At 37.0% G+C, this 18,145-nt stretch overlaps 1 protein-coding gene across 1 annotated transcript in view; it reads right to left on the bottom strand.

The window, feature by feature from the left end:
- NNT (nicotinamide nucleotide transhydrogenase) overlaps nt 1–10,837 on the bottom strand; it is a 35,275-nt gene extending 24,438 nt beyond the window's left edge. The window contains exons 1-9 of the mRNA XM_054397271.1: nt 10,659–10,837; nt 9,644–9,861; nt 8,118–8,205; nt 7,336–7,424; nt 5,776–5,963; nt 5,372–5,505; nt 2,894–3,085; nt 1,648–1,801; nt 636–797 (exon numbers count right to left, since the gene is read on the bottom strand). Coding sequence (XP_054253246.1) covers nt 636–797; nt 1,648–1,801; nt 2,894–3,085; nt 5,372–5,505; nt 5,776–5,963; nt 7,336–7,424; nt 8,118–8,205; nt 9,644–9,849 — 1,213 coding nt within the window. The 5' untranslated portion in view covers nt 9,850–9,861; nt 10,659–10,837. The remainder of the gene's footprint in view (nt 1–635; nt 798–1,647; nt 1,802–2,893; nt 3,086–5,371; nt 5,506–5,775; nt 5,964–7,335; nt 7,425–8,117; nt 8,206–9,643; nt 9,862–10,658) is intronic.
- Between the last annotated feature and the right edge of the window lie 7,308 nt (nt 10,838–18,145).

Here is an 18,145-nt window from a genome sequence, read left to right as displayed (position 1 = left end):
CATAAACTTTTTCACCAATACAGACTTTTTTTTTCCATTTGAAACAATTGGTATACGAATATAGTTTTGAAGTACAGTGGCTCAAGCACAGAGACAGACTGCAAGTATATTTGATAAAAAAAGTCTTTGCTTTTAACAGTCATGGTAGATCACAGTCATGACCTCTCACATACATGCAATCACAGATGTGTAAAATCTTATATATTCATCCAGTTATGAATCCTATGGATCACTTAAATTTTTTTTTTCCTGCTCTTTCAAAACAGTTCGAAGAGGATAAAAAAGAATGCAGAAAATGTTGAAATACAAGTTATTTTCAGAACAACATTTTTGTGAAATGGGAGGAAAGATGGTTTCTAAGAACAGAGAGGCTGTAGCACTCCAGGTACAAGAAATTTCAAAGCAAACAAGTTAGGAGTGGAAGATTACTTATAAACATTAAAATTTTGCCCTTCTTTTGAAAAAACATACTCTCAGAAAGAATGTTTCATGTGTACTTGCTGTTTACAAAAGTAAATTCAGACTGCTCTTTGGCATTTTAAAAGGTTTATCAGCAGACTTCTGTCTAAAGTTCATGTAAAAGGAGCTGTGTCTACATCAAATAGGAAACAAGCAGTTGTGTGACAGCTACTTACCTGAGATAGCATTAGTCACTGACATGAGTGGAGAGTGCAGAGCAGGAGTCACACCCCATACTGTATGGTACCCCACTATTCCAGCTAGACCAAATGTTGTTACCATTTGTGTGAAAGCAGTATTAGGAGCTACAACGCCCAGTCCTAACATGCCAGCTAAACCTAGAAGAAAAGCACAGTAAAACCTTTCTGTAAATTTTCAATGGTTTCTTAAAACAACAGGAGTCCAGTATTGAGCTAAAACCACAACGGAGTTTTGTGCATGGATTTGTTTCAGGATCAGCTCAATTGTCTTTGTCAACTACAAGATTATTTTAGTGCTACTCTTTCTTTTACAATAGAAAAACACCCATAAGTATAATACACACATCTTTATTATGCATGTACACAAAGCAGCCAAGATAGGTTTCCCGGTTTTATAACAAAAGTGTAAAAGAGCCACAGTCACGCTGAGATACTACTTGAAAGACTCAAAGACTGCATGTGAAGAATGGGAGTTAAAATTAGGAATACTCAATTAATTTACTACCTCGTGCAAAGGTTCTGATGCACAAAGAATACCAAATGACAAGAAAAGACAGTATTTATTTACAAAGACAAATGTCCGATTCTCAGTACTTCAACAGATTGTGGGCATTCAAGTATCATACAATACATTAAAGTTTGTAGAAATCAATGGCATTGACCTGATTCTTCTGCAAAGTATGGGAACAGTTCCTAGCAGAAGTCCTTCAGAATAGTAAGTATCTTACTGATATTTAAACAAAGCCAAACACACAGACCTGACCACTGCCTGAGTCAGCACTCTTTCAAATGTTAATAGTTCTGGTAAAATTTCTAAAGTTGTATTTTCCCTCTAAAAAGAAATTATTACACTACACTGATTTTGCACTAGAACACACCAGCCAATGAACTGTTCTCCCAGAGAGTTATTAAACTGAGTAACATGCGTGATCACTTAAAAGTATGAACAGTATTCTACACTGATTCTCTAGCTCGGCAAGTTGCCTACCTGCTGTGTATACAGATGCAGTAGTCATAGTTTTTGCAAAAGGTGTAACAGTAGCTGCTTTTTCTGCTTCCAGCTCTGCTACAGTCTTCTGCTTCACAGGTGCTCCTTGAGGAACATTATTTGGTGGAGGTGCTGGGAAAATCACCTTGCCATCCTGACAAGAGATACTGACAGTTATCCCTTTATAGTTAGAAGTGCCCTTTCTTCCTAATCCTGCAACTCAGATCAGTCCTAACATCCAATAACCATGCCACAGGACCATCTTCCTTTTCTTTGCAAGGCTGGATGGTCAGTACAGCCTGAGGAAGTTAACCACACTGGTTTACACATTTCCCACACAAGATTTGATATCACTGTCCAAGACCATCTGGCAGAAACACAGTACAAGACTTGAAAACAGAAACAAAACCAAAAGAGGTAAAGTTCCTTAAATGGGAAACATTCAAGCAAAATAAAACAGGGTCTTGGAAATAGCAAAATCTGTTACAGATCTGAATGGTAATCAGAGCCTGTCTGGACCTCAGCACGGTATGTCATATTTCTTGCCATTCTCCCAACCTCTGGAGGAGTGACAGACGGAGCTGTCAGACCTGAGCTGCAAACACAACATCAGCAACCTTGGAACAGCTGAAGTCAATGCAAAGCCCAGAGCAAATATCATAAGCCATAAAAAATGTTGGCAACATAATGCCACAAAACTCAACAGAAACTACTGCCTCTTATCTAAGCTGCAAATTATTATTTCCTAGTCCTTGCAGAAGGAGAGTCCATACTGGCCTGTTTCCTATGTTTGTATTTTATTATTTCCTATTAATGCTTAAAATATCCCGCATATTCCAGGTTCCACCAGTTTCTTCTGAAACTACTCTTGTAAGAACAGAAATGTGTTTATTTAACAATATAAATAAATAGACAGATAGACAGAAAGAAGAATGTTTTTCTGGTCCTGTAGTAATGTTTCAAATATGCTGTCAATAACTATGTTTTTATGAATACAACATGCAAATTTAATCTTTTGCATATTTTTCAACAGTAGACATTAGGTATTGGTTTAACTATGACCAAAAAAAGCGAAGAGTTTTCCCTTCACAAAAGGCACAGAGAAATATTCAGCTGAATGTAAATATGACTGTCCATCCTGTCCATCAACCCACATTTGAAGCCTATTGGCATGCAGTATCATTGTAAAGTCACAACACAGAGATGTGTACATGTGCTCATAAATAAGGAGTATTTACTAACTTACTTTCATTACTACAGTTCCTCTAATAACATGATCTAGAGTCCCATAATCAAATTCATCTTTTGGATCAAAGTAGAAATTCTCTTTGTCAGGACTAATAGCCTTTAGGAGTTTGACAACATTATTGGAATATAGAGTACTGGCCTGAGTAGCCATTCTGCTAGGCAAGTCTGTGTAGCCGATGTGTGTAACACCCTGGAAAAAAACAAAGTAAAATATTAAGGATTAGTACGATCTCTAAAGAAATAACATTTATTCTAGTATATCCTTCAGGAAACTGTGGTGGTTTGAAACTGTCTTTTTAATTTTTCCTTGCAAAGTTCAGAACAGAGAAAGTGAAAGAATGTAAATAAGTCACTATTGGGTGTAAGAAAGCAAAATAACGATTGTTCTAAACACTTCCATTGGATAGATAGAAATGTTTAAGAACTATTACCCAAACCAAAGTGGGCACTCTGCACATTCTGCGTTCGGCAGTGGGGGCAGTTGCTGGGCTGTCTGGTTGCTGTTTCTTCTTCTCTTCTGGCTGAAGATAACACACTGACCTTGGCAGCCAAGTTAACAACTTTCTGCTCTAACTAAACTCTGCTTCTCTGTCCAGGGGGGCCTGGGGGCGAAGCTCCTGGGAGAGGGAGGCCCCTTTGGGAGGGTCCCCTTGGGGGGAAGCAAAGGGAGATCGGTTGTGCTTTTCTGTTGATTGTATATATTTGTAAGTGTTGTGAATTTTGTATATTTGTACATATTCATTGCATTTCATCTGCTTGTAAATACAGCCTTCATTTGCTTCCAGACTGGGCTAGCCTGGTTATTGTCGGTGGGGGGGGGAATTTCAGCTCACACCGACACAGAAACACATATCCAAACTCTTTCACTTCTTTAAGTTTTTAAAACTCTTACCTGCAGCTCTAATATTATTAAGTCAACAGTTACAAAGATTTCAACATAATCAAGCCCAACATCTTAAATGTTATTAGCAACAAGCCTACACAGACAGGAAGATGCAAGAGCACAGATGCAAGAACTTGTCCTCTCCAAATCCTAGAATTCTCTCAGAACTTCTTACAGCTAAGAAGAAATAGATTATCCTGCCCAATGCTTGGCATTTCCTCAGTTCTGGAGGGCATGCACAAGACTCACCTTTCTATATGACAGAGGAGTGAAGGGATTTTCCTCAGACCTAGACAGCTGTGCAAGTATTATACCCAGGTTCACATTCATGTAAAGATGTGGATATATTATGTTAACATTGTTTAAAGAACAAATACAAGTATACTCAGCCTTCAGGCTCTTGAGCTCTTGGAAGGTATCAGAAACTGAGACTAGCATACACCTTTCATGTTTAAGCAGGCTGACGCTAAACCCCTGCTCTGACAACTTACAGTGAAGATCAATGCCTGCTTCCAGGAACTCTGACCTTCTTCATGCAATGCTCTGGCAGACTGCTAATAGTTCTGCACTGCTGCTCTTTTCCACCACTCAGTGCCAGTACACTATACCTAGACATAACATTCCTCTGACTAAAAGCAATCCATGTAAACTCGTCATGAGTTTACATAACTGCTTACTTCTCTTCTACATACTCTTATTTCAATTTTTGAACAGTATCAGAAGTCCTAGAAAAACCTCAAAGCCAAACACAATGCCTCTATCATCATATACAGTCTCACTTACATTCGTGTCAATGATAGCAGCAGTATGTTCTACAGGCTTCCCTAATAAGCGCATTATGCTTTTACTTCTCAAAATAGAAACACTGGAAATCTGATACTTTAAATCTTATCACCCAGACTTATGTAACTGCTAGTATATTTCCCACAAGTACCAAAAATAAAACCCAGAAAGTAGAAAAACAAGCTCTCAGATGAGCCAGTGAACACTGGAATAAACCTGAAGCACTTTAGAGCAAAATTGTTTACATTGATGAACCAATTTCTGCTAGTTCTAGTTTGGGTTACAAAGGGCTTGGATATGCTAGCACAGGCTGGTGAAGCTAAAGACATACAAAGACCACACTCTCCTGAAGCTGAAACTCTATTGAGCTAAGTCAGAGGCTTTGCCCTGAAGTAAATGCTGACAGCCTGAATCCATTGAGTTACCTCTGACAGGGACTGTTAACCTCCAGTTGTGGGAGGTTATGAGCAAGCGGGAGGTGATGAGCAAATCAGGGAAGCTATTCCTATTGCTGTCTCTTTAGGCAGACCAAGAAAGAGACACTAAACCATAACCTCAACTCCACAGTGATAAAACACTGGACTTGGAAGTCTAAGTAGTAGGAATTCTACACAAAATAACCAGATTAACACCATATGAAGGTATTTATTTCTTCTAAAAATTTCAAGTTGTTACAGACATGACTACTGACCAAACGCAAATCTAAAGGACTGCTTAGACCCAAACAGCAAAATCAGCGACTCATTTTCAGCATACATTTTACAAAACATAATGTGACTTCATGTAAAATGAGCAGATTAAAATGCTTACCTTATGAACATACAGCTCTCCAGGCTTTGTTGTTTCAATGTTTCCCCCTGCTTCTGCAGCTAAATCCACAACAACTGAACCTTCTTTCATTGATTCTATCATATCTTTCTTAAACAAGACAGGAGCTTTTTTGCCTGATAAGACAAAGTATGGTTTGTTAAGCACAAAATACAGCTTTTTATTTGTAGAGATCAGGAGGTGAGATCCCTCTCTACCTTTACTTTTGTAAGCAAAATTTTCAAGTAATTGGTACCTAGATGAAACGTCAGGTACAAGCAGACAGAGGAGATACTAGAACATCTTGCTGCCAATCATATAATAAAGGGTATGCATGGGTAGTCAACCGAAAACATGACAGCTTACACAAGATAAATGAAAATCTGTATCCTGCACATAAAACATACCTGGAATAAGTGCTGTAGTGATGATAATATCAACATCTTGGCACTGTTTAGCAAAGAGTTTCATTTCAGCTTCAATAAATTCTTTGGACATTTCTTTAGCATAACCACCTTGTCCCTCTCCGGATTCCTTTATGTCTACTTCCAAAGGCTCAGCACCAAGAGACTTGAACTGTTCCAGAGCTGCAGCTCTAGGAAAAGAAAATTGCAAGGGAAGAAACAACTTCTACTTTAAAAATCCACCATGACTTTTCTGGTCTTTTTAGTAGCAGTCTTCAGACAAGAGATCTAAAGCTTATTTTAGAATTAAGGAGACCACAACTAAAGTTCTCAACTTTCTGTATTTAGTGAAAAAAGTAACTGCATCTCTAACTTTAGGTCCCTAATTAATATACTTAGATAAGGAATAAAGGCAGACTACAGTTTCCTAAACAGTGAGCAGACTAGCTCAGAGAAAACTCTCAAAGCTGGGAGCTTAACTACTGATTAGCTCTGCTCACCTATTTCTCCCATTGTGACCGGTAAACCTACAGCCCAAATTTAGATCTCTGAGATGCCTAAGGCAATAATTACACAACCTATGTCTGTCTTTAACTTGTGAAATGAAGAACACTATAAAAATCTTATTTTCACAAGGAAAACAGGGATTTTGGGTGGTTGGTGGGCCAGGATGCTGTTTTGGCATGTGGGGATTTTTCCCTTATCCTGTAAATCCATGATTAGTTTTACATCACATGGTATCACAGTAAATAATGAAACTAAATTTCAGTGTAAGATGAACATTTGCAAAATGCAGAAGACTTAACACAAACATTTTTGTACACCAAGGTAAAAGTATAAAGCATGCTTAAAAAGGAAATTAAAAATATTTAACGTTTTAGACAGATTTTGACCATGCTTTTACAAAGAATAAACTCTTTCCTGTTTACTTTAAGGCATATGAAGATTTCCTAACAAACCAGAGTGAAGGGGTTTTATACTGCACATCATAAATCTGGAGATATATTCATTTTTATTCTTCCAGGTAAGATGTATTTTTGTTCTTCAAAAACAATCCTTCTGAACATAAGAGACCTGCAGAAAGCAGCATTTAAAGCATCTTCAGGTGCAGCCTCTGCTTCTTATTCTTGAGTTTCATAAGTAAAATAACTCAAACTCTTTCTCTCCTTCGCAGATCAAAAGAAGTGCCTCACCAAAGAACTCCTAGCTAGCCACTCTGTGACCAGGAGAGTAGAGGTGAATGAGAGTATGCAGCTATGAAACCAGATCAAAGCAAGCTATAAATGAGGGCATAAAGATTATTTAAGTAATTTCCCTGTGTTCCCAAGAACAGACACATGAAATTCTGGATGAAAGCCATAACTTTCTCATTTTCATAAAGCAATCATTTTTCAGCCATATAGTTCTGAGTGATTTAATGAGGACTCTTCAGAATATTGGACTGTCTTGAGGTATAACAAATGAAGGAATAATGATGGAAAAAAATAAGTAGGAAAGGAGCTGCAATTCACTGCAGTATCTTGCAATCGCATCAGATTGCTGTTACCATTTTCACACACTTACCTCGTATCAAATCCACGAACCACTGCACCCATCGATTTAGCTGCTCCTGCAGAAGCCAGACCAGCAACTCCTCCTCCAATGATCAAGACCTAGAATGACACCATCATCATACGTGGAGAATAAACTAAAACTAGAGCTGGTTAGAAAAGCAGCAGCATGGTCCTGCTTTCACAACTGCAGATACATCTAATTAAGCAGCAATTTAAAAAAGTTACCTTAACACACAGAACCCAAACTTTGGTGAAGCTGCATAGTAAACCCAAAGGTTTTAAAGATGTAACTCCTAGCTTCACTTATCCGAGAGCCAGCTCAACTGCAACTGACAGTTTATACAAGTACAGGTTTTCTCCTTAATTTACCATCTTTTCCCCCCTCTTCTTATTCTATTTTCATTTCTTTTCAACCCAAACCACTTGAAATTCTAATTAAGAGATCCTTTCCATCGCACCCTTCATTGTACCATGAATCCAAAAATCTATGACTTTTCTTAACCGCTTCCTTGCATCTGCCCATATAGAAAAATATCTATCGAAATATAGGCAGCCTGATATTTGGAAGTAAGCAAACTCAAATAAAACTCAAATTATTCTATTATTTCCAGAAAAAAAAAATTACACTACAGGGAGTGAACAAAAATTGGTATGGGAATAACTGCAAGAATTTCTGAAGTCTCTAAAGCCCAAAGTCAGGCAAAAATCCTTTTAAGGCAGTTTCAGCAGCAGTTAGCTGTGCTCAAGAACTTGCATATTCTTCCACCACAGCATCTGTTTAATTGCACTTACCTTTGCTGGAGGAACTTTACCAGCAGCTGTGATTTGACCCGTGAAAAATCGACCAAAATGATTTGCTGCCAGTACCACAGCCTTGTAACTGTCAATTAAAGATGAACACATATCAGTATTTTCCTAGGCTCAGTACAATTCCGTTCTTAAACATTGGACCATAGCCTGCACAAGATAAAGCGAGCTTAATATTTTACTATTGAGCAAAAGTTTAATAGTTTGTTCATACTTCTTGCTTTTCTTTTTGTCCTCTAAATTATGGAATGAATTTTCAGACTGCAATATACTGCATGTCCACTACTATTAACTCTTTCAAATAAAACTTTACCTCAACAATAAAAGCATAACCTGTCAAAAAAAGCAAAAAAGTTAACTCCGTGGCCTTTGAAGCTACTTTCAAAGGCTGTAACCTGAGGCTTGTTATGGAAGGAAACATGAACAAGCAACTACCAAACCCAGAGTAAGACCACTTAGACAAGCAAGCACACATTCAAAAAAAGATACTCTGACCCTAACTGCAGATCTATGTGACTTAGGGCAAATAACCTAACCTTGCTACTTCTTCTCTCTCATTTCTTTGTAACCATCCAAGAACGGCTGTCTGGATACTTAGGAGTAGTGCTATCTGAAAATGCAGATTAATATGTGACCATGTCTTTTCTTAACAACAGCGCACATTCTCTTGCATTTTTACTAACAGTGTTGTAGTTCAGCAGTGCCATTCCACTCTCTTTCCTATCTTTATCAGGGAAACACGGAGCTTTGTATGCCATAAAAGTAGATCCAATTTGGAATACAGCTTGTTGATTTCATACCTTTAAATAAATCATGAATGTCTGTATTTTAGAAAAATTACACAGAATTAAAACACAGAAACATAACCAAACATGTATGCAGATATATACTGCTGCTGTCCACAAAATCTGGCACTCCTCTCCAAGGCTTATAATGTCTCACAGACATTACCTAAAAGTCAAAGATATTTTTAAAAAATAACCTAATAATAGAAGACAGCTTGATGACCACAGCATAATACCTACAAAAACAGTCAAAGTATGAAGATGTCTAAGAGCATTTGGTCTTTTGTTTACATCTGCCATGGCAATTGCATTCATACTGTTTGGGTTGCTTCCAAATAGCATCTGATCCCATGGACAGACAATCTGTGCTCAAGCTGTCCTAAGGACATCTTTAAGCCTGCTTTGATCTAGTTCATCTCAAAAAGGTAGTAGATAAAGCAGACCAAGAATTAGAACTGCCTTCAGTTTCAGGTTTAGGTTTCTCTTTGGGTTTGTTTTTTTTTTCTAAAACCTTGCCCTGAAATGCTGCAAAACTGACCATAAGAAACTTGCTTGGCAACTACAACAGCATCATCCTGGTTGAACCAACTGTATGAAAGTGGAGATGCAGAATTGTTTTAGATACACCTAGTATCGAATAACATAGCTTTTAATCCAGCTACACTTACTTATGTTGTGGGGAAAAAAAAAAGAAAAAAGAAAAAAAAAGAGAAGTTAGACTCATACCCAGCAATGTTGGCCATGGAGCTAAGTGCATCATATCCCTGAGCAATGGTGACCCGTGGAACCTGATCCATAGCCAAGACAGTAGTGTGTTTTTCTGCAAGTTTTTTCAGGAGGTCTGGATTTTGTGCTGGGTAGATAAAACTAATCAGAGTAGTTGCAGTCTTAAAAAGATCTGCTTCATGTACACCTAAAGCTGAGTTGTACATAGGAGCCCTCACCTGAAGAAAGAGAGAAGTTTCCAAATTAATCAGAGGAAATATATCAGAACATACTCCACTTCTTTTCTCCCAGCTTGCAGTTGGTCCATTCCATTCCACAAAGTACACAAGGAAGGAAGTATATCAAAGAGCTGTTTGCACAACTGAACTGAGTAACTACACTTCTTAACTACGGAATGAGCTGTAGGTGAACTGGTGACAGGGCAATAATAGCACACATCTTCAGAAAGATGTGGTGGCTTCTAACTAGCAGTTACTGACTTTTATGACAGTTGCACGAAACCCCACCATTTTTAAGCAAAACGATTACTGAAGAGATGTGCCAGTTAAGCTCTACAGGCTAAGAATTACTAATTAGGTTGCAATGGACCATTATGTACAGGGAATCTCAAGCATTAAGTCCAGTAGACACTCATCTTGGTCTACACTCACTTCCTTTGAGTTTCTCACTTTTCTCAGAAAGAAACATATTTAACAGAGCTGTTCACAAAGTAGTTCACAGAAATCCTATGTTGTCCTGACAGAACAACCTCAAATAGAGCAGGTCAAGGAAGCCTCACCACCAAGTTTACAGTCTTATCATTTTTTCCTTCAAGACTCTGCACAACCTGACACCTGTCAAGCAACTTCCCTTTCAGCAGTCTTCCCAGATCAGCTACAACTCATCTATTTACAAATACTTTTGAAACCCACTTTCACCATGGAACTGTTAGACGTCTGACTGAAAAGAGTTAGAAACCGATCTACATGTTTCTCCAAAGAGAATGTAATAGGGAATATATTAATAAAGCAATTACTTTGACAATCAAATCAGAAGCCAGAACTTCCTTGGTCCCCTGGATCTTTGCTCCAACTTCTCTGTAATGGTCATCAGAAAATTTAGAAGCTTCGCCAGCACCAGATTCAACCACAACATTGAAGCCTTGTTTAACCAAGGCTTGAACCCCAGCAGGTGATAGAGCCACTCTTTTTTCATTCTCATATATCTCCTTTGGGACACCTACAGTCAGCTGTTTATAAGGAATTCCTGTAAGAATGGCAGATAAAGACATCATTAGTTGCACTAGAGATTAACGAATTAATGGCACTTTTCAGCGTTGTACAGACACATGCAGACACTTAGCAATTCTCTCTCCTAAGGGGAAGAGAAAGCAGAGTATTTTCCAGCAGTAGAGTTTACATTTCCTTAAATTCCGCAATCTTGCTAGAGATCACAGTTCTCTGGTGAACCAGCAGGTCAGCACAATCAGCCACATAAGCAGTAACAAATCTTTGGTGCAGTTCATACCCACCTGGATTTAACCAATTCCGATTGTGTAACTGGCATTCTGATCTACAAAATATATAGTGTTCTGGTGATAATATATTCTACCTGGGGTAAGAAGAATTTAAATACCTCTGTAGTCACTGTATTGTGAAGAAAAGCATGAACAACTAACTGTATTTGAACTGAACACATTTTTAACGTCTCTCAAATTGCAGTTTTCTCAGAGGACTAGTAATGAATGAATGTAGCTTACATATCACAAAATACATTGAAGACACAACTACATTGATTAAGGTACTCTTGAGTTGCTACAGAAATTTAAAAAGTGAATTCAAGAGTAACTGAACAAGAACAAAGTATCTGTCTAGTAGCTTTTTAATTACACTTTTCTTAAGTGTTACCTCCTTGTCTTAACTTGTTCAGAGCTCTACTAAGTAACACCAGGAAGCTGCCAAAGCTGCAACTTACCAATTTTAGCTCAAGGTTTCAAACTACTAACACCTGACTTTGTTCATGTACAATTTGCAGGCTTCCCGTCTACTATCTGAGAGTTAAACTTCTCAGATCCAATCAGTGTTTAAACACGCTATTTATCAACACATACACTCATGCAGAATAATTCTCTACAAAACTACCACATTGCTTCAATTACACAAGATAGCATGCACTCCACAACACAGGCCCAGTTCTGAACCAGCTTTCACTGGTGTCTATCCGGAAATTAAATCTGGATTGTGTCATTTATGCACAAGACACTTATATCACATATTAATGAAATGTAACCTGAGCAGCCTAAGCAGTCACTCATGTTAAAGATCAAGCAACAACACATATTTTAAAAACCCAAACAAAAAAACACCCCAACAAAAAAACAAACACAACCAAACCAACAAAAAGACAAAATAAAAAACCCGCAACCCAAACAAAACAAACCAACCAGAAAATCCAAACAAAAAAAAAAAGAGGAGGAGGAGAGGCAAAAACCTTGTTAAAATTATAAATCTGCTTTTAATTTGGCCATCAATAAAACATATTGTGCTACAAAAATTATTCCAGACTAGTAATGCCTCCTTGCCACTTTTTTCCCTGTTTGTTTTTAAGATAGATACGAGCAAAACAAACAAAAAAAAAATACATGCCACACTACAAGAGCTTTGAGAAACTAAGCTATTTTGGTATTTTTAAAACCAATTCCATCTACAGTTTAAAAGTGGGATGATAAGGTGCTTGAAGTTGAACATGTGAGTAAGTTTTAGATTAGCCATTTTCAAGATACTTTCAATTTATGTTCTGAAAATACAAGAGTTGCCAAAAAACAATACTTGAATATCTACACCATTAAAAAATCTGATTGAATACATCCAACAAGAAAACAGAACATAACACCACCAGACCAAGAATTGCATTACTGCATTACTTCCAATTATTTTTAGCTTTTTAAAATTTATTTTAGCTTTCTCTTTGAAATTAAACTAATAAAATTTGAAGACACAATTGTTTTGATATTTTGCATGCTGGAGAATATTTTAAATTCTTTAGCTTACATGACCAAAATCAAAATCAGGAAAACATGCTTTAAGGGAACATAAAACCATAACAGGAGCCAGCATGCACATCTAAAACAACAGACGCACAAAGGTAACAAGTTTTGCAAATATCTGCTTCATCAATATGGACAACATCTAAGCATCACCATGTAGCTCAGAGCATCCCTGTCACAGCAGCACTAATCACTTGAAAGCTAAAGTAACTGTTGCTGTCACTCATACAAATTACCCTCGTCATTTCAAGAGAATTTTCTCCTCATCTCTTCTCCTAATTACTAGATAATAAAGTCCTGCTTTGGATTTTCACTGTACCAACTCAATGGAAATGAGCTCCCTTGTCTTTTAGAATCAGAAATGAAAACCTGAAGATCGAAATTTGTTAGAATAACAGATACCAATCATAATTTCAAAAAGTAGCTCTAGGACAGAACACAAAAAGCTTTTCAAGAAGCACTGAGAAAATAAGAACTGGAATGCTACCTTCCATTTCTCCTTTTTGAAGTTTTTGCAGCACACAAATGTGGAGGAAGAAATAAATTCTAGCATAAAAGAATAGAAGGATGACTGCAAATATAAAGGCACACAGACACTTAACTAAAGCTTCTACTTTTTTTTCAAGGAAAAGAAAAAAACAACTCAAATGACAAGTGATGCTTCTGATTTATTTGCGTTCACTTATTTTTGTGAAAGGTAGCAGAGTAGAAAAGGTAAATAGCTAGGAGGGATGGGACAGGCATATGAATTTGCTGCATGTCAAATGCGTTTTCCTCATTTCTTTCTTTCACAGTGTTACATAGTGCATGTAATAAAAATAGGTAAAACTTTTTCAGATGCAAAGTATTTGTACCTCATTTAGTAAGCAGAATGATCAGAGACCAATATTGAGGACTATGCCCCCCTCCAATGCTTCAGGAGATCAAATCAAAAGATAAACATTCAGCAAGTCTCACTTGTCTCTCATCTTTTCTCCTGTTCCACTAAATTTCTAGCAACTGTACTGCTGAACAGTGGGATTAGAATTAGAAACATAGAATTTCTTAGAAAATTCTGATCAAGAGCTTTTCTATCTCTGCTAAACATCAAGAGGTTCCTCTATAAAAACATCAAGAAGTTTTAGCTCTGCTTAAGCATGAATCCCAACCTTCACACAACACATTTATCTTCTGAATCCTGTCTGTGACAACAGTTTATATATTGCTGATTGATGGGGTTAGCACAAGGAATACAGACAACAAGTTAAAGAAGTAAACTGATCTTTTACTTATGCATAGAGCAGTGAAACAACAAGCAAAATAATAATAATACAGCAAAGGTAACATACATCGAGGTAATGCACCTAATCATTACTACATAAGGTTAGTGATTAAGAAAAATACATCACCAATTGCCCCAGTACTTTATCATCATCCAGATCCCAAACCACTGGGGGAGCCCCAGTTGAAGTAAGGATTTGGAGAACCTTTCCCAGCAACTGGGAGACCCTACACAGTATGTCCACTTGTAGGTGAGGCTTCCAAAGTCGCTGCAAGAGGGTCCAGCTTTTTATATTGTTAAATAAATAAGTTTACATGATTCTAAATGTGGAAACCTCTTACTTCACCCTCTTCTTGGATTTTCCTGGAGCCTGGCCAGGGCCCAGGGAGAAACCAAGGGAGTGCTTTTATCCATTTGGCTTTGACCACACACCTCCACACAAGGCTGGACATCTGACTTCAAGGTCTTGACAGTCTGCCTCTAAGTAAGGAAAATTGACTACATTCTCATGACATTTCGTCCTCACCAATTATATTATGTCTATCATTCACTAATAAGCATATGTATTTTGTTAGCTGTTGATAGATGCTAAGGATAATACATATTTCCCTATTGAGTAAATACTAATAATATCTAACATGGTTGGGATGTTCATCTAGAGGTCAACTTTGGTTCAGGGTCTACTGCTCAGGCCACAGCACTCCAGCAACCAGTGCATACAGAAGCAAGTGAATACAGAAGAAAACAGATGACAGCTTGCCAGCCTCTAGCTAAAGCAGCTACAGGACATTTTTCAAGCGGACTACCCCAAGCTACCACATCATTCAGCACCAACACAGAGCAAATCTCTACAACTGCGAAGCAAAGATCTATGTTAAAACTTCAGGACAGGGTATGATAAATACTCTGTTTATAGGAAATTATACTGTCAACACAGATTTGGCTTGTTCAACTCTGCAATTTTATCGAACTCACTAGTTCTGAAAGGTTGAAACGTAGAATTATAAATTTAGGACTTTGATGTAGATTTTATTTTTGAGAAAGCACATCTGCTGTCATTGTCATGGGTTTAAAAGTGCATGCATGAAGCTTCCAAGTTGTATTTCTAAGCCACAAAGACAGATAACATATTTAAAAACTGCATTGAGTATGTTTCTGTAACTAACTTACTGCTTTATGACATAAAGAACATTTTCCAAAAACAGGCCAAAATACACATACCTTGAGCACCTTTTTGAGTCACCTGGAGATTTTGAATGTATTGTTCACTGGGAGGGAGATAGACAGTATCTTTTTTTGATACAAAGAATCAACACAAAAAGGATTTTACCACTATCAAAAGTAAAATCATGAAATTTCACAGGCCTTAGAATCTTTGTATGGAATGTATATAAATTAGAATTGAGAAAAACTATTAAGAAGCCACTCTTTCTCATACCCTTAACACATTCTCAATGGTATAGCAAGGATGTATTCAAAGCACAGTCTCAAACATCAAATAAAGTAAGTAGGCAATATACATCTCCGGGCTTCAGAAATCAAGCAATTAAAAACAACTATAAACACAATTTCCTTCATTAACTTCCATCTATGAACTGGGTGTTTAGAGAAGATCCTAAGTTAAAACTACCAAGAAAAGATATAAAGAAATTTAAAAAGGCTTTTATCTCCTGGACTTTAAGAAGAGTCTGTAGCAAAAGAGTATCAACAAATTAAGATAGAGACTGACTTAGAGAAAAGGGACTAAGTTTTGACTACATGCCACATGTCTGTGGATAGGAAAACAAGATATGTCATCTGCCTGATTTCTAAGTTATTCTAACATCAGCTTTAAACAAACCATCTCACCTGTTCTGAAGAAGAGGACATATTCCGAAGAACAGCAATATGATGTTGGCAAAAAAGGAAAAAAAAAAAAAGAACGGTATAGAATGTTAAACAAACACCTGATCTCTCTTCTTATACAAGCAAGGACATATGAAAACCCCAAGGAAACTGGAGAATGTCTACGGTTTATAAATAAAGTACAGCTTACCTAGAGAATTAATTGACAACAAACTGTTATAGGTCTAAAGGTTTTGAAAGACTTAGGAAAAAGAAAAAAAAAAACCAGGCAATCATAAGGAAGACGTATCAAAATAAGGACTTTAAAATTCCCAAGGCAGAGAGGGGTGAAAGTCTCAGAGCTGTAACTCAAAACAATCAGGAAATATCTTGGAAACCTCAGAGTCAGTCACTCCATAAACACCTTCCCCAGGGCTTGGTAAAGTTTTGCATTAGTTTCTGAAGCATCTGGTGTCAGCAACTATTTGATACAGGTTACAGGAGTACTTGTTTACTCCTGTATAAAAATACCTATGTTCCTAAGTAATGAAGCAAATAGAAGCAAAATAAATAGCAACAATAAAAGTATCCATCCTCCAAGTTTGCTTTTTAACTGACTCCAAATCTCTTTACTCCTCAAGAAGCTATTATTCTGTATATTACATATCCCAGACTAAATAAAAGACAATCTTAGAGAATGGAACTAGTAACTACAGGCTTAAAAAGAATTACTGTGGCACTAGTCCCTCCCGAAAACTTACTATTCTTAATATTACTGTGATTTTTACTAAGTGTCACTACAATCAAAGATAATTTCTAGAAGTAAGAATAAAATGTATCTTTTTTTATACGCTGTTAAATTTGGATCCAAGACCAAGAGCACTTAAAAAGCACAAACAGGCAACAATACTGCTACTAATTTGTCATTCAATGGCTAGTTTATCCTTAATTTGTCCTCTACTGAATGACAAATCTCATGTTAACAAAATTAACTGTAAGGACAGTTTAATTATCAACCAAAAGACTTACCAAACTTCAAATTCTCAGCATTAAATAACTGCATTGCATGAATACTACTTGCCCTTAAATAAGGGCTTCTACATGACAATCTGAAGAGACAGCCACAAATGTCTGAACACATTACAATAATCAGAATTCTTTGTCCTTGGGGAAAAAATCCTGAAAAGTGATTTATAAAAAAAAGACAAAGCACACATACACAGATGAGTACACTGATTACAGTAAAAGTGAAGAGATCTTTCAGTTTCATGATCAAATTTGCATCCAAAGTCAATTACAAAGATTGTTTCCAATCTCAAACAACAAGAGTATTCACCTGGGACATCTGAGAAACAACTTTGAACTTAGTTTCCCACATCCCAAGTTAGCACTTCCTACCAAGGGAAAAACTGCCATATCAAGACAGACACCCATCTCTTTCATTCAGATACTTAATATGGGGGGAAAAAATGGAGCATCACAAATATGTCAAAACAAAGAAATGAAGGTTACACTATGCAACCGTGGTAAAATAAACATGGAACACAGATTATCAGAAGCCCTCACAGTGAACAAACTCCTCCTCTCATTACCTTTCTTCAGAAGCTCCAAAACACTGAGTCACTGATTTGAAACGACCCCTAAATATACTAGCAACTGTTAATGTTGCCAGAAATTCCATACAACAAAGGCTTCTCAGAGTTATACAGTCTAATCTTATGTCCTGTACTTTCACAACAAGACACTTCTCTTCACAAACAGCACTATTTTTCTAATACTCTAAAACACCTAAGGCAGTTACCTACTATGTAGGTTTGGAAGAAACAAACATTGCACATACAATCAAACTCTCCATGTTAATCTAAACCCTAGATCTATGCCAAAGCAGGGTCTCTAAATTCCTTTACGGAGATATGGCTGGTGCGAGATAACGAGTAAAAAGATCATTAAACCAGTTTTATATATTCTTTTCTCCCGCAGCTGTCAGGGTATGCACAGTAAAGACAGGGAAAAAAAGTGAGTACTGACTTTCATACACCAGGTTCATATCATGAAAAGGAAATAAGGATGCTTCCATTTCCCTACTGCTTTTTTTTTCCCTGAGAATACCTGAACTTGTCCATTACCTGCACCAAAATGTAGTTAGTGCAAATATACCAACAAACCCCTCATATGAAGATCAAAAGTTCTTCAACATGGTACAACATAAGAGCTTCTTGAACAAAGTTAAAGAGATTTTTTCAAATAGCAAAATTACACCTACATACAGCAATGCTTGCAGATGCTCTTTTTCTGAGGGCTGTATTTTCCCCTGCATGCACACAAAGAGCTGCACTACCAAAACTCATGGGGAACCCAGGTTTTTAACTAAGAAAAGCATTTGTTTATATAC

Source organism: Indicator indicator, chromosome Z (genome assembly GCF_027791375.1).
Source record: "Indicator indicator isolate 239-I01 chromosome Z, UM_Iind_1.1, whole genome shotgun sequence".
NCBI classification, from domain to species: domain Eukaryota; kingdom Metazoa; phylum Chordata; class Aves; order Piciformes; family Indicatoridae; genus Indicator; species Indicator indicator.
The sequence above is the reverse complement of the archived record's forward strand: the minus strand, read 5'-3'. Positions and strand labels throughout refer to the sequence as shown.